The sequence below is a fragment of the Schistocerca piceifrons genome, chromosome 2 (genome assembly GCF_021461385.2).
Source record: "Schistocerca piceifrons isolate TAMUIC-IGC-003096 chromosome 2, iqSchPice1.1, whole genome shotgun sequence".
Lineage (NCBI taxonomy): Eukaryota > Metazoa > Arthropoda > Insecta > Orthoptera > Acrididae > Schistocerca > Schistocerca piceifrons.
The window spans coordinates 561,004,689-561,021,621 of record NC_060139.1 but is presented as its reverse complement, the minus strand read 5'-3'; the positions used below and the strand labels follow the sequence as shown (position 1 = coordinate 561,021,621).

Here is a 16,933-nt window from a genome sequence, read left to right as displayed (position 1 = left end):
TCCCAAATCGTTTATATAGATAAGGAACAGCAAAGGGCCTATAACACTACCTTGGGGAACACAAGAAATCACTTATGTTTTACACGATGACTTTCCATCAATTATAACAAACTGTGACCTCTCTGACAGCAAATCACAAATCCAGCCACATAACTGAGACGATATTCCATAAGCACGCAATTTCACTACGAGCCACTTGTGTGGTACAGTGTCAAAAGCCTTGCGGAAATCCAGAAATACGGAATCGATCCGAAATCCCTTGTCAATAGCACTCAACACTTCATGTGAATAAAGAGCTAGTTGTGTTTCACAGGAACGATGTTTTCTAAACCCATGTTGATTGTGTGTCAATAGACCGTTTTCTTCGAGTAAATTCATAATGTTCGAACACAATATATGTCCTAAAAGCCTGCTGCATATCGACGTTAACGATATGGGATTACTCCTACTATCTTTCTTGAATAATGGTGTGACCTGTGCAACTTTTCAGTCTTCGGGTACGGATCTTCCGTCGAGCGAACGGTTCTATATGATTGTTAAATATGGAGCTAATGGATCAGCATACTCTGAAAGCAACGTAATTGGTAAACAGTCTGGATCAGAAGACTTGCTTTTATTAAGTGATTTAAGTTGCTTCACTATTCCAAGGATATTTACTTCTACGTTATTCATGTTGGCAGCTAATCATCCCATTTACTAATCATTTACCTCCTATGGGAGGTAACAGAGATTAAGAAAATTTCTAGGCAACTGGAAAATTGCAGTTGAACTCCCAACTGGAACTCTTCTATTTCACTACATTATGATTCATACAGCACATGTGAAGCATTTCAAGATGCTCGAGTATCAACTACCACTTGAGAATAAGTCAGATGCTTATTATTTGAGAATTATGCCAGCAGATGCATTCCAGATTGTTATTCAAGTAACATGCTTTCAAGCAGTTAAGAGAGAAATGTAGGTATTCTGCAATAGCCTGTAAGGGTAAATGGATTGCAGTACCACTTCAAGAAAGCAATGGACATGTAAGCAGACAATTCATCACAAAGCATCAAATTAATTATGAAATTAAGGCAGTTCATATTCATGCCTGGGACTGCAGACAGATACATTCACTCATTCACGTAGGGCATGGCGAAAGCTCAACATTCAAAGAAATGTCGCAGTAAAATGCAATCACATCAAACATGAATCATTAAGTTGCAAGCAACATTCCATGAAAACGAGCTGTCAAATGAGTTAGTGATAAGGCTGTGTGTCTTGTGAATTCTGTTAACTGCAGCCTGCATCCAGATATGGAAATCCACAAGCAGGAACCCAGATGGATACTAGTATAAAGTGGGAGACAAACTAGTTCGTGCTGCAAAAGGTCTACGAGAGAGACAAGATGATCACAGGAATGAAGTTATTAGGGTACAAGGCAATTTGGAACCAAGTTAAATAACTACTACTGGAAGCATTTACATTCATTGAGTATCTGGTAATATGCTTACTGAACAATTTAAAGTGGAACCATAACATCAAACTCATACCAGGTAATATAAATGTCATTCGGATTAATTAGATGAGGCCTCGGGAAGTGTACTCCATCCAACAAAGAAAGCGAGCTAACAAAATCCTTGTTTGGCCAATATCTGAATATTGCTTATCAGTCTGGAATCCATACCAGATAGGATTGTAGAGGAAATAGAGAAGATCCAATGAAGAGCAGCAGTTTCGGGTTCGCTTAGTAAGCACGAATGGGTCTTGGAGATGATCACCCAATACAGTGGTAGATACTACAATAGAGGCACTCTGCGTTACTGTGTAGTTTACTGTTAAAATTCTGAGAGTACATTCTTATAAGCACCAACCAATAAATTAGTCCATCCTACATGTCTCTCACACAAAAACCGTGAAAGTAAGAGAGATTTGAGCTCACATGCAGGCTTACCAATGATCTTCCTTCCCACTGACCTTTCGTAACTAAGGCCGTGTCCTACGTGAGTGACAGAAGCAAGCGACAGCTTCAAGCGATAAAACACAACCTCTGGTGTAGTTACTGAAGCGTACTATGTGAGCGACACCTGTGTCGCTCCTGTCTCCCACTGCAACTGGCGATGTTTGAATTCAAACGAGTTTGAATCTTGTCGCTGCAGCACGTGTGACACAGACCGACAGCTATGAATTTCTTAACATCGGATTTTTAAGAAAACTATTCGGTGAAAAAATTTTATTCTTCCGCAACCTATAGCTTGATATCCTTAAATGATAAATGTCAGAATTTATTTTCGTTATTCATCACAGTTACTGTGCTGCATGAAATTGAGTACACGGCTACACAAAATTTTTAAGAATTTGCAGAGGTAAAAATCACATTGTGTAGACTTTCCATATAGTTCATTTAAGGCCATACACGACTGCGTATGAAATGTAACCAATATATCTAAATTATATTTAAAGTTGAGACCGGAATGGTATCTCTCTTCATTCTTGAGATATTGGTTGTTACACCCGTGGACAGGTCGCTCGCGGCGCGTCCGAACCTTTCCTGCGCTTGGGGAATCAAGTGGTTGTAAAAATCGTCATATCACGTAAAAGGTTCAAGATATCGAAACAACGCAGAAAGGACTATTTCATCATATGATTAACACTCAATACGTTCTTGTAAACGTGTGAGCAGAGCAAAAACAGGACTACCTATAACTTACACTGTGAAGTTTTGTCCCAATTTTCATATCCAAACAAAGGGAGAAAAACAGGTAAACGAGGTATCAAAGTGACCAGCATGAGGTCTAGTTTGGCATGAAAATATTTAACTGCTTGAAAGTAAACCGGGTAATGAACGAAAACTATAATAAGCTGAGGAAAAACTGAAATATTTCACGAAAAGCTGCTGTAAATGAAGTGTCACCTAGACCTAGCTATTTTGCCCATAAAAAGATACATTGGCATGGTATTCAAATGTCAAAAAGGCTTCCTTCGAATCAAGTATGTTAGGAAGGCAAACAAGGAGTCAATAAGATCATGCTTTGTGAATAAAACTTGAAATTCAAAAATGGAAGACTAAAATATCTTATGAAATGATTTGTGTAAAAGAAATAAGTAGATCAGAGAAACGTTCGACGTGCCTTTGAATGATGCTCGAAATCGTGAACAGAAAATGAGGTGCACCAAACGTTTCCCTGATATTTTTTATTTCATACTTTTAGACAAATCATTACACACAACATTTGACTTTCTTCTCAAGAATTTTGTAAGCTTTACTTTTACAGACTATTTAAAGTAATTGAAACACTTGGCCTTAACACTGCCTGCTGAGGTATTACATTCGCAACATCAAATATCTGTAAAATTTCATGGTTCATTGTAATTTATAAGGAATTAAATGTGTGTGATATACTGGGATAGGTATGAAGATCAAGTTCTTTGGCAAGACCTTATATTTTTAAGGTTTTGCCAAAGAACTTAGTGATGCAGTGTAGACAGTATACATAAAACTTAGTATACAAAATTGTAACTGAGTCAGTAAAAATAAAAGAATAGGCTTGTTCAGAGAAGCTGTAGAAATACAAAAACACGGGAACAGTTTCAACAAGAAAGAGGAAAGCCTTAAGATAAACGGATCCTGGCTTCCCGTACTGCAGCGAACGACCGTCGCAAGTAGCAAGAGGAGAACCGCACCGGAAATGACCGCCCTCGGACGTTGGCGCGCCAGGTACATATAGTCTGCGGCCACGAGCTCGCCTCCAGTTCACCACCGGCAATGGAGGGTGAAGCTTTGACAATGCCAGCCACTCGTGCTGGCGAAACGTCAGAAAAATCATTAGATGAACGTCGGCCGAAGAACCCGAGACAGAACCCAATAGGCAGTTTGTCAACAAGTGGCCACGAAAGCCTTAACAATTTTGTTTAACATGAAAGTTGTTATATTACTTTAACTCCTTCTTTCACATGATAGTTCATTGCTTATGCTGTAAAACAATTATATGTCCCAACAAAAACAATGCTACTTAAAATATTTACCTTCCTGATTATACTGAGGTAGTGATGACTGTTATTACACCTATCATACTAACTTGTGTGACAGCATGGATATTTACCTGGGACTGGTCTATTGCTTTTTTGAATTCTGCTGCTATATCTGGTGTTTTAAAACGAATTGCAAACCGTTCATTCTCTATGTGACCATCTGAAAAATCTGGTGCACTCCACAACCAACTTTTTGCATCCTTTTCAATGAAGGTTATCTCAGGGGTCAGAAAATGATTCAAACAAACTTTCAGCACTTGATCACGACGCATCAGCAACCTGAAAAATATGTTTTTATGAACAATTTTTTACTCTTATCACACTTCACATGATGAACAAGAACAAAAATATCTTTACCTTATCTTTTTTGTGACTCTGTGTCTCAGAATTTTAATGTCACCCAGACCTCGCTCTTTCCACTCACCAGAAACAAATCTATACAACTTTGCATGCTGGCTATATAGGAGGTCTTCCTCCTCTTCCCCTGTATGCACTGGTACTTTGTCTGGAAGTGGTATCACAGGCTGCAAATATTGAACACACAATGGAAATGTTATAAATGAAGTTACAGATTGGGTGAGGGAAAAAACAGAGAGAATGAAAAACCTGAAAGTAAATGTTATCTCCCTCATATTCTTCTTCTTCTTCTTCACTTCCACTTTCTTCTTCTCCAACAGAAACAGAGTGTTTCGTGCCTGGTGATTTGGGCGATTTTATGGGAGATTTTGGTCTGACACCACTGAATGAAAATTCAAATTTTCCTGGGCTGCCAAATGTGAAGCTATGTTCTAAAAATCACAAAAACAGTCCACATTAATGCAAATCTATTATGCGGTACATTAAAGATATCATAATATACACTTTGAAAATTAAAATGCAATAATATATATGATGCATTTATTACCTGAACGAACTTGCACCAGATTATTTTCTTTTATGGGTGTCTTGTCTGCTCCAAATGTCACAGCAGCTCCTGTAGGTTTAGTAGCAGGCAATGAGTTTCCAAATATAAAGGTTGGTGTGTTCTTAGTTTCAGGCAACTGCTTGACCTGTGGTGTGTCAACAGAGCTTGTTGGGACTTGGAAGCCAAATGAGAGACTTTGTTTTGGTAGTGTGTCACGTTCCACAGCCAAGTCGTATTTCAATGATGTTCCAACAGGATCTAATGTGTTCTGTGACTCGGTTGAACTCCCAAAAGAGAATGATGCTGCACCATCTTTGTTTTGTGTGTTAAGCTTGGGAAATCCAAATGAGAAAACACAGGATGATGCATTAGTAGTTGTACTCATACCAGTAGTAGTTGTAGTTGTGACAGATGTCATAACATCACACGTAGGCAAAAAGCGAGACAAATTGAAACCTGATGAACTTTCAGTGTTTGAACTTTGAATTCCAAATTTAAATGCAGTCTTATCTTCTGCTGTGCTTTCATTAATGGGTTTTCCATCACTTCCAAGCCTAAGTTTATCACAAGCAACACATCTGTTGTTTCTCTCTTCATTGGTAAGATAACAGTCACTGCATGTCCAAGAACCAGGCTTTGGTTTGAAAGCTTCTGAAAGAGGAACGATATTTTGTGAAATTAGTTTAGAGACCTGGTCAGAAGTGGTGCTGCTTGTAGACACTGTAGTAGTAGGTATCCTCACTGCTTCACAGGCAACACAAGTGCGGCATGTTCCCTCATTTCTTGTATAACAAGATTTGCACTCCCATGAACCTGCTTTTGGTTTGAATTCAGATAATGACTTCGGAGATGAATCCTCAGCAGATGTTTTTTGTATTTTGTTGCTGTTGCATGAATGACAAGATGATGAATCTGATGGGTTGTTCTTGTGACAAGAAGGGCACTCCCAAAGATTTGATGCAGTATTAGTGCCCTCTCCTGTTCTTAATTTTTCTTTCAACTGTTTCTCATCATTACCCTCTGCAGATAGTTCCTCTTTATTGCTACCATCTAAAGGTATTCTGTCGTTTATCATCTTTGCTTGAGTATCTTCCACTGCCTTCTTAAACTTTTCTGCTAAATCTGTTGTCTTAAATTTTATTGCTAACAATTCTCGGCGCATTTCTCCTTCAGAATAATCTTGAGCTGCCCAGTACCACGCTCTGTCTGAAGTCGACAGTGGCTTAAACTTTATAGCTGTAGTAATGGCATGATTACAGCAGACTTTCAAAACTTGCTCACGCCGCATCAGCAAGCGTACCCTGCCCGATTTTGGATCGTGCAACAGCTTCATTTTCCCTATGCCTCTTTCTTTCCACTCCTTATTTTCTCCATCAAATCTTAAAAGCTTGCATCTTTCCTCAAAGATAATTTCCTCATCTTCTTCTCCTGTTCTCACTTCAACTAATTCTGGCAAAGGGATCACAGGTTTGAACTCAGCAGTTGGAACAAAATCTTCAGGTGGCCGCTCTGACAGACTGTCTGGTGAACTTTGAGTAATTTGAGGTTTGGACTTCTGAGATACCTGAGTACTTCCAAACACAACACTACCTGCACCTTCAAATCCTTTGAAATTTGAATCTGCTGCAAATGCAGGTTTTCCTGCAGGTGATTTAGCTGCAAGATCTGCAAATGTTAATGAATTAGATGAAAACATCAGTGGTTCATTTCCAGCTTTTTCAGTTTCCACTGCAGTCATATTTCTCTGAGAACCAAACTGTGTGACTTCTTGTGATGTTCCTATTTGGTGAGACTGTGTTGGATAATTAGAAACTTCAGGTTTTGAAACAGCTATTCTTGAACTTTCTGAAACTGTGGTACCTGGCTTCGAAGCCTGGCTCTGAGTCGCCACTGTAATGCATGTTGAAGTATCTGGTGTGGAAGTTGTCTTAAATGGGTCCATGACCACTGCCACTGGCTTTGAAACTTCAGGGAACGATACAGGTTTTGACGGCATTGCAAAACTGAAGGTAGCAAACGGACTCACTTTTGAAGCATCATCCTGTGGAACCTTTGTTTTTGAGGAATCATTATCAACAGTTTTGCCTTCAGGTGTTGTATTATCCTTGAAAGTTGGAGTACTTGCAAATGTAAAACCACCCACAGTAATTTTGTTGCTTGTAACACATACTGATACAGGAGCTGTAGATGAAGGTGTTACAGATGTTTGACTAGAAATTTCTTTTCTGAGAACTGAGGAGGAACTGTCCTGTGATGAAGCAACTGAGTCAACAGTTTTGGTTGAACTACCACTTCTTGATGACACTGTAGATTCATCTTCTATTGATGTTTGTGCCAATCTAATAATGCTCTTGGCTTTCTCAAATGCATCCTTAAAACTTGTTGCTTCTTCTGGAGTTTTAAAACGAACACACAATTTCTCTAACTTCACCTGTTCATCAGCAAAATCATTTGCAACCCATATCCAAGCTATGTCTTTCATTGGGACTAGTTCTGTATCAGCAGTTATGAAATGGTTAGCACAGACTTTCAGGACTTGTTCTCTACGCATAAGTATTCTTATTTTCCCCGTCTTTTGATTATGCAGTAGTTTTATATTTCCAATTCCTCGTTCTTTCCACTCCTTTTCAACAAACCTGGAGAAAAAAAAAAGTGTGAGAGTGGCTGCAAATGCTTTCCAGAAACCATATTACAGTGAAAATCTGTCATTTTGTGTGTGTGTGTGTGTGTGTGTGTGTGTGTGTGTGTGTGTGTGTGTGTGTGTGCGCGCGCTGATGTTATTTACAGGCGAGATACAGGAGTAGTATTTAATATTACATATCTGCAGAAAAAGTTACATATTTCTTAAGTCTAACTGTGTATGGTCCTAACTTAAAAACTCAATGAGAAATAGTAGCAATAGGGTATATAAATGCAATGAAACTTTAACACACGTAAAAACTACAATTAATGTTTCGATAATTTTGAAGTCCTGCAGTATGCAATTTTATGTGATCATGGAAAAACCTTTCACATTAGCATCCCTTATAATTACAGCTAATTTAAAATGGAACTGATGTTTCATTTGTTTCCAGCAAAAGTCACTCACACTCCCATCTGTTTCAAAAGATCTCACACTTACTTTGTGATTGTTTTATTAATTTGTAAACAGAATTTTCAACAATGTTTATTCGCTTGGAAAAATCACAATTGTAGTGTATTCCTGGTTTCAACTATCACAGCAACCACCTCCTGATTACTGTTGTATGTTGAAGTACATGCTGTGTCAAAATATTCTGACACCACTTGTATTTAAACTAGAAATAATCGGTTACTATAGTGCCATAGCACCAGTGTGATCTGAAAATGGGTGTCACAACATCCCAAGAAAGTAATACACAATTGTAAATATGTCATCAAAGGGAGGGAAGGCAGCTGACTTTTCTGGTTCCAATATGTCAACATGAACCTTCTTTAAGTGCAAACACTTTTGGATCATTGGGGCTGGCTTTAGTCACACAACATCTCCTGAAAAATCTGCAGAGACTTCCGATAACCTGCCGTTCCACTGTGTTGCAATGTTTTGAACGAGAAGATAATTTTGGGTGGTGGGGGGGAGCATACTTCAAAGTGGAAGAGAGACTTCAAGTACCATTAACAGCACATTATCTCTCAAAGTGAGTTTCTTCTGACTGAAGACAAGGAATGCTCCAATTTTACAATAATTGTGTCTATGGCCATGTCTTCAAAATCATAACTGTCAGTATCATTTAGAAATACCAAAGAGAATGTACAGTTCTGTTTAGGCCTTTACTATGACAAAAATGAAGGACAGAAAGAGCTGAATGAGGACCGATAGATATATCCTTTACCAAATATGATCATTTGGCAATTAGTAAATTTACCTGTGCAGTGCTGCAAAATAGTAGCTACTATTTTGCAGCACTGCACTGAAACTGTAGCACCACAATTATTTTAAAAGCTGAGAACAGTTCAAAACTGCATCCACAGGATACTGTTGCAATGTGTGAGAAGACACTGTCAATGTTAAAAATTAGTGGTAGCACTGTTTTGTAATAGATGGGCTGTAAAATGCATGCGGGCTGCGGGAACTGTTCCGACATGATGTACAAATCAAAAGAGCACTATATACAATAAATAATTATAATACTGAACTGTTAGGATGCAGAAAAAACTTTCAAATTAAAATTAGAAAGGAAGAACTATTTTATGTGGAATTTGAGAATTTATCAGATGGATAATCTAGACAATTTAAGACAAACTTATAACTACAAAAATCTTACATTTTGTTGCAACACACCAAAAGAACGAATATTAATTTGGCATTAGAAATCTTTTGGATAGGATATTCACACAATAGAGCAGCAATTTTAGTTGAATAGATGTACAAAATTGAGTGGTACTGAAATCTGTGCAAACTGCCATGCTTCCCAGAACACACTCGCTTACCGACACCCAGGAACGGACTGAGTAAAAATACTTCTTAGATAACATGAAAGCAAAAGCATGCTCTCAGTACTACTGAAGGTTGTAAGATGCATTCACTTTATGTCTTCTGTTCAACTTTGGGCATTCACTTGACAGTTTCTGGAGCACTGGGAAGGCCTACATTTTTCATGTGTGTGTTCCGTCAAGAACATATTTCTCATACCAGGTGCACAGCTATCCATCCTTGGTGAGACTCAAGCATTGTTTGATGACAAAAGACAACTACAATCAGTCTGTTCACAATGTGTACAGGTATCTAGCAGTACTTTGAATGTTTCTGACCACATGAACTAGCAAATTTAATAATGCACACTTAGTGCTACTTCTAGAAGTCCATCCAGAGGACCATCTTAACAAAACTATTAAAGCAGATGACTGAGTAACTCACACATTAATACCTAAAATTAGGTAGTTTCTTACTTGAATTTTTAAATAAACTCTCTGAAATGGAAATTTGTGGCAAACACCACACATTTCATGGTTGGTTTGTGTGGGGCCAGCTGTTACAGCATCAGCTTTCTTACAGTTTTAGAATAATCTCTGACATATATCCAATATTCTATTATTTTTGTCCATCTGCTGCCGTAAAACACTTATTAAATGACAAACATAATAAAATTGAAGTACAATTTATAAACTGTCAGAACCTACATTATGTACTTTAATTTTCAGGATGCATCACAGTAACATTTTGTATCATACAAGAAATTAGTTACTGACACTTATGTATGAATAATTTGTTTCCAAAAACCAACCACTATTGCCAATTTTCTCACCTGTAAATTTTATTACATCTAACATTATTTTGCCCAGAGAGATGCATCATCAGTTCCATAATTGCCCTGAACCTGAAACAAGAGTCCTAACACTGGAATGCACTTCCACTCGCCCAGGCAAGGCACACTTCCACCAATTTCTGAAGAAAGGAAATCAATCCATGTGGGAAATAAAATGTATCTAAAAACAAAGATTGTTTAACTTACCAAACGAAAGCGTTGGTACGTTGATAGAGACAATAACAAACACAAACACACACACAAATTTCAAGCTTTCGCAACCCAAGGTTGCTTCATCAGGAAATAGGGAAGGAGAGGGAAAGACGATAGGATGTGGGTTTTAAGGGAGAGGGTAAGGAGTCATTCCAATCCCGGGAGCGGAAAGACTTACCTTAGGGGAAAAAAGGACAGGTACACACACACACAAGATACAGACACAATCAAACACACACAGGACAAATCTTCAAGCTGAAAACAATTCTAAAATCAAAGCAATCAGGAATAGTCCAAAATTTGCACTTTCACAGATTTCAAGAAAGCACACGATTCCATTGACAGAACATCTTAGACGAACAAGGACTCAACATAAAAACACTACGATGTATGAAACAGCCAATGGCTCGCACCAGATCGAAAGTTAAATTCATGGTGAAATCTCTGACCCCTTCACGATAAAAACTGGAATACACCAAGGCAACAGATTATCACTAATATCGTTCAACCTAGTCCTGGACAAAGTAATGGGGAATGGGAAAAGGAAAAACGCAACTAGGGCAATCCCATGACAAGATAGAAATCTCAAACCTAGCTGTCACAGACAACCTGGCTACACTTTCACATAACAAAGCAACAGCAACCAAACAAATAAAAATACTAAAAGAACATGGAGAAAAAGTTGGTCCAAAAATCTCTTTCAGTAGTCTAAATTGTTCTGCTGAAAATTAAACACACGAAAATGAGACAATATATTGGAAGATAAACAAGAGTTACACATTTCAAATGTTTGGATGAAATCCTCAAACTTACAGGAGTAGTAAAGATTTCACAGAAGACTCTACTACAAAAAATGAAGAGAGCCTGCAGCAAAACGCATATACATTCAGACAAAGATGAGACATTACAACACAGTAATCAAGCCTGAAATACTGTATGCAGGTGGGACTCTAATCTCCATATGAAAAGGGATATGGAAAGCATACCAAAGGAAGAACGAAAATTTTAAAAAAAAATCTGCCCAAATCTGACAGAAGAGATATACGGATTATATTCAAGGAAAATCAAACAGATGTCAAACCCAGCAGCAAATGTCAGAAAAAGAAGATTAAAGTTCTACAGGCAGATCAACAGGCTACCACCTACAAGACTCACCAACAGAATTTTGACACAAGTACAAGTGGTCAAGTCAACAGTACCATGGACCGCACACGTCAAACTCGATCTAGCAAAAACACAAATCAATTCTATAGAAACTGATGACAAATAAATATAGTGAGACAAGATCTATAAGTACAATGTCAGGTCAAGGAATGAAGTCCCAAAGAAAACAGGGACGAAGTGGACTGAGGATGGATAGATACTCTAAGGAGAAACAATGAGAGACTTTTGGAAGATCAGCAGGAATGTTCAATGAGGCAGAATGCTTTGCATTATACTACAGGGTCTTGATGCAAATAATAATAATAATAATAATAATAATAATAATAATAATAATAATAATAAATCAGAGTTGCTGCTTAATTATGCTATGTTGACCACAATGTTTCCTTTGCTTATACGGCACATTTAGATACTGTGTAGCAAAATTCTCAACTTGTTTGCAGATACACATACTGAAATTTGGAATTTCTCTGTACACCCCCCCCCCCCCCCCCCCTCCCCAAGCCCCTCTCAAACACTAGACCAGCCAATAGTAATTAACAGCAATTACTCTTTTACAGTACTGCAGGGTAGAAAACTGGAGAAAAAATGTTTTTTTTTTTTTTTACCTGTACAATTTAGCCCGGCTTTCAAAAAGTACTGTCTCCTCTTCTTCACCAGTCATGACCTGAACTTCAGCAGGCAATGGAATCACAGGTTCAAAGTCAGGACATGGGTCATGATCTGTTTCAGCAACATTCTCTTCTTCAGCATTAGAACCCATTGAAGCTTGACGTGATTTGGGACTTATCTCCTTTGGCACCAAATTTTTCTCAGTGACAACTGCAGAATACACTGGAGAAGGAACAGATGAAAGTAAAGAGTTGGTTGCTATTGGAAGAACTGGGCTAAGGGATGCAGCACCTTTCTCAAGCGATGATACTTGAGGTAAATGAGCTTGAGGAGGCATTGTTATCTGAAAAGCATGAGGAACAGTATGTCGTCCTATATTTGATACTGCCCCCTGGGACGGTGGTAGCTGCTGCTGAAGATGGGATGTTGAACTAAATGAAGTTTGTGTGGTTGTCAGAGGTAAAGGTTTTGAAGCTGAGTATGTAGTGGACACCATTGCCTGAGGCATGGAAGTTCCAAGATCACTCTGAACAAGAGGCATCCCTCCCAATCTATGCTGTGGTGGTATAGTTACACTCAGAATTGGCTGTGTAACAGGAACTGTTGTAGGTAAGGTATCAGAAGATGTAATAACAACATTGACAGGAGCAGATGTAAGGGATACTTTTACTTCAGGTTGAGTGTTTTGTGGATCAGGATGTGTTCCTAAGCGAGAAAATGCAGGAGCCTGGTGACCACGGAAATCTGGCAACTGCTGGCCTTCAGAGAATGGAAGGGCACCTTGGCCGCTATAATAACCAACAGTTCCTGGGGGATATATCAGCGCAGGCTCAACACCACGGAAAAATCCACCCATTGCTTGTGTGGGTGGTATTAACTGAGGATGAGCTTCTCGTGGTGGCGGCGGCGGTGGTGGTGCGTAAGGCACACTTGGAGTCCCCATTATGCCAGACACAGGTCTATAATCTGGGTAACCAGGGAAGGGCTGAAAAGGTGGGTATGTTCCCATATGACTGGCTGCTATTGTCACATCTTCTGCATAGTCTTCTTCATCAAATACATAAAGATCATCTTCAGTATCACACACCTGCAAAAATAAAATATACCTGCATAACACATGCACTTTTTCAAAATTATCTCATCAGATGCATTTACATAAACTTTAATATTTTCATATTGTGTTCAATGTGATTAATTTCCGGTATCTGTGCACAGTCATGCAAAGAATATGCCCCAAGTCCACATACATTTGAAGCTTTCTGATAATATGGATGCTACTTGTAATAAAAGAAAAAATTCACTTGAGAAAACAATAAAATTAGGGAGAGAGAATGCCTGCCTGACCAGTATTTACTCTCAAGAGACAAAATTCAATACTGCCGATACGAAGTAACACAAATGTTATCAGCATTCTTCAAATGTCATCCAGTTATGAATGCAGATGTTTTATAGTATTGCAGAGTAATATAAATCATTTAACTTAAACAGCAAAAATACGTTCACTGCAAACAAACCTGTGAAAGTTCTGAGTTTACATGAGATTGTCCTTTCTTTAGTTTCAGGGTTTCTTTCCTCAGTTCCTGTACTTGAGCCTGAAAAATAAATAAATAGAAAATTTTAATTTTCACGCCGATTTTAAATTATGAAAGAATTAATGATAATTTCATCTTCACTAAGTGGAACTATTACATTATGACTAAAGCTTACAGTTTGTGTATTACAAATTTCATCCTATTTCCACAAATTATATAGTTTCCAATTCTCATGTCCTTGTAAATCAATTCTGATATTCATGTTACTTTATTCTGGTATAAAGGCTGTTTAAAAAGTTTTGCACAGTTGTCTCGAATTTTTTTATTTTTTGCAAGAGGAGAATGAATTTTTGTGAACATAGTTGGAACATTTAGCTAAAGTTGGTATATGAAAGAATTTTCTTTTATTTACAGGTGAGCCATAATGGACCGTGAAGCAGATGTCAGGTTGTGACAATGTTCGGTGATGGAGTTCCTCTTCCAGACTGGGGATGACTGCCACATCGATTCACAGAAAGTTGCTCCCTGTTTATGTGGAGGACACAGTGGATCACAGCAGTATCCAATGGTGGTTGAAGAGGTTTACAGAAGGTGATTTCTGAAACTTCCTGGCAGATTATAACTGTGTGTCGGACCGAGACTCGAACTTGGTCCGGCACACAGTTTCAATCTGCCAGGAAGTTTCATATCAGCGCACACTCCGCAGCAGAGTGAAAATCTCATTCTGGAAGGTGATTTCTCTCTACTTGACAATCCATGATGCGGTAGACCATCGATGGTAGTGAGTGATGTGAATAAGGACACCACTGATCAAATCATCCAAAATGACAGGTGTGTGATGACAATAGCTTGCTGAAATAACTCGTTTGTCATTGGGTAGTGTGGAATTACTAGTACAGTTACTAGGGTACAAAAAAAATCTGTGCAAATTGGGTGCCTAGATTATCGACAAGAGAAATGAAAATGATGATGAAGAATGTGTGCGAGGATCTCATGAAGACCTTTACTGAAGAGCGGAAACAGTGTTTTGATGGCACCCTTACCCAGTGTGAAACATGGTTGTTTTTGTCTGAACCTGAGAGCAAAACCCAATTCACGGAGAGACATCATCTGGGTTCCCCTCGGAAGAAGAAACCAAGACTTCCATGAACAGCAGGCCGAAAGGTGAAGGCCTCCTCCTTCTGGGATCAGTGTGGTGTCATTTTCATTTACTTTTTGGAACCTGGCTCTACAATTAACCGGGACCGTTACTGTTTATCATTGGACAAGCTGTGACGTGCCCTCAAGAATCACAGCCCACAGCTTCAGGGTCAGCTCAACAGATTACACCATGACAATGCCAAACTCCATACAGCCTTTATGACGCCGGAAAAAAATCAGGAAAATGGGTTGGAAAATTGTTCCTCATCCTCCTACAGTCCAGACTTGGCTCGATCTGATTTTTACCTCTTTGGTCTTCTGAAGGCTCACCTGCATGGTAAAACATGTGATAGTGAGAAATACCTTATTTCCTGCATCCAGTGATGGTCTAAAAGTCAATCCCCAGAATTTTACCAAAGTGCATTTACATCATGGAAAGAACGTTGGGCCAGATGCGTCACAGCTAATGGAGGCTACATATTTGTAGGCTCAATGTATAGAAAATGTTCCAAGCACGTTCACAAAAAATTCCATTTTCCTACTTTGTGTGTGTGTGTGTGTGTGGGTGGGGGGGGGGGGGGGGCACAACTGTGCAAAGCTTTTTGAAAGCCCTTTGTAAATAGGAGATCTATATTAACAGGAGCCCAAAGTAAACCAATAGTGCCAGATATATCTTATTGAACCCAAGAACACAACTATTATACCAATAATTGAAGCACGGTTACTGATTTCGGCAAGAATAATGACGACCAGTTGTTTTCATGTACAACAGCAAAATGTTTGACATCCATAAGATTTTCCTATCCACATCAAATGCAGCATTCTACTAGTAAATGCTTCATTAATTGTTCACAATATAAGTGTACAGTTTAATTTATAAAATAAAATATGGCACTGTATTGTTCTTCCTACAGCTGACACCAATAAAATATATGCAACTGTATGAAGTTATCAATATTAATGCAATTTTACCTTTAATTCCTCTATCATTTGTTTATTGTGCCTTAGTTCCTGGTTGTATCCTCTTAATTCTTCCTTGCTCTCCTTCATCTCTTTCTTGCAGTCCTTTAATTCCTCCATAATAACTTTAACACTTTCCATTACTGCTTTCGAATGTTGTGTTACTGTTTGCAGAACTGAATCTCTGTTGTGGAGCAGCTGCCGAATTTGTGCATCTAAACGCTCTGGGCTCGGACGAGCTTCCTAGAGAGAGAGAGAGAGAGAGAGAGAGAGAGAGAGAGAGAGAGAGAGAGAGAGAGAGAGATAAATATTTACTTCCACACAAAATCACATCCTAACAACAATTGACTATTTGTGACTGATTTAATTTGCTATAGATCAGTATATTACCGCTCTCCTAATCTCTTGAACATCAGATGTATCACATTTGTTATTGCTCCTGTATGGAGTGCTACTAAGACGATTTGCACTCCTGTTACGACTGGAAATGTGTGCAAATGAATTCTGCACTGTCCCATTATAGCCAATGAACATATGTCCATTATCAACTGGCGAGTGTTCTGAAGACGCGGTTTCTAAAGAAAGACCATCCAGCACGTCATTCCGATTTACTGCCAAATGAAATGCGTCGTTAGAAGTTTCAAGACTTAAGAACTATTTATTTATACAAGTACAAAACACACATCAAATGAAGACACACATATGAAACTCACCATCACTCCTGGACACATCCGTATCAATGTGATGTAGCTGACTTTCTATCTCCTCTATATGACCACCAAGCTCTGCATTTAAAGGATGTTTGCTATCAACACCTGGACTTTTGAGCCGATCTAATGTAAGATAAAAGCATTCCCTAGCCTTGGTAAGCAGAATAATATGTTGTGATCTCATTTCACTTGTAATCATTTCCCTGTGCTGACCCTGAAACTGCTCTTCAGCTAATTTCTTGTATATTAATGCACGGTAAAAAGCAGCATAAGGAGATTTTAATTGTTCAAATGCTTCTAATGCTCTTTCGTGTTTGTCTTCCTTCATAAGCTGACATGCAAGGAAAAATCTGCCTTCTTCAATCAAGGTGTTGATTTCAGCACTAGACAGTTCCTTCCTGCACATATGAAAATAAATATATA

At 38.5% G+C, this 16,933-nt stretch overlaps 1 protein-coding gene across 1 annotated transcript in view; it reads right to left on the bottom strand.

Annotated features, from left to right (window-relative positions):
- The window catches only part of LOC124776581 (E3 SUMO-protein ligase RanBP2), a 313,159-nt gene that overhangs the window by 104,804 nt on the left and 191,422 nt on the right, over positions 1 to 16,933 (bottom strand). The window contains exons 14-22 of the mRNA XM_047251632.1: positions 16,514 to 16,908; positions 16,191 to 16,411; positions 15,813 to 16,043; positions 13,683 to 13,760; positions 12,165 to 13,255; positions 4,916 to 7,551; positions 4,618 to 4,799; positions 4,369 to 4,535; positions 4,083 to 4,290 (exon numbers count right to left, since the gene is read on the bottom strand). Coding sequence (XP_047107588.1) covers positions 4,083 to 4,290; positions 4,369 to 4,535; positions 4,618 to 4,799; positions 4,916 to 7,551; positions 12,165 to 13,255; positions 13,683 to 13,760; positions 15,813 to 16,043; positions 16,191 to 16,411; positions 16,514 to 16,908 — 5,209 coding nt within the window. The remainder of the gene's footprint in view (positions 1 to 4,082; positions 4,291 to 4,368; positions 4,536 to 4,617; positions 4,800 to 4,915; positions 7,552 to 12,164; positions 13,256 to 13,682; positions 13,761 to 15,812; positions 16,044 to 16,190; positions 16,412 to 16,513; positions 16,909 to 16,933) is intronic.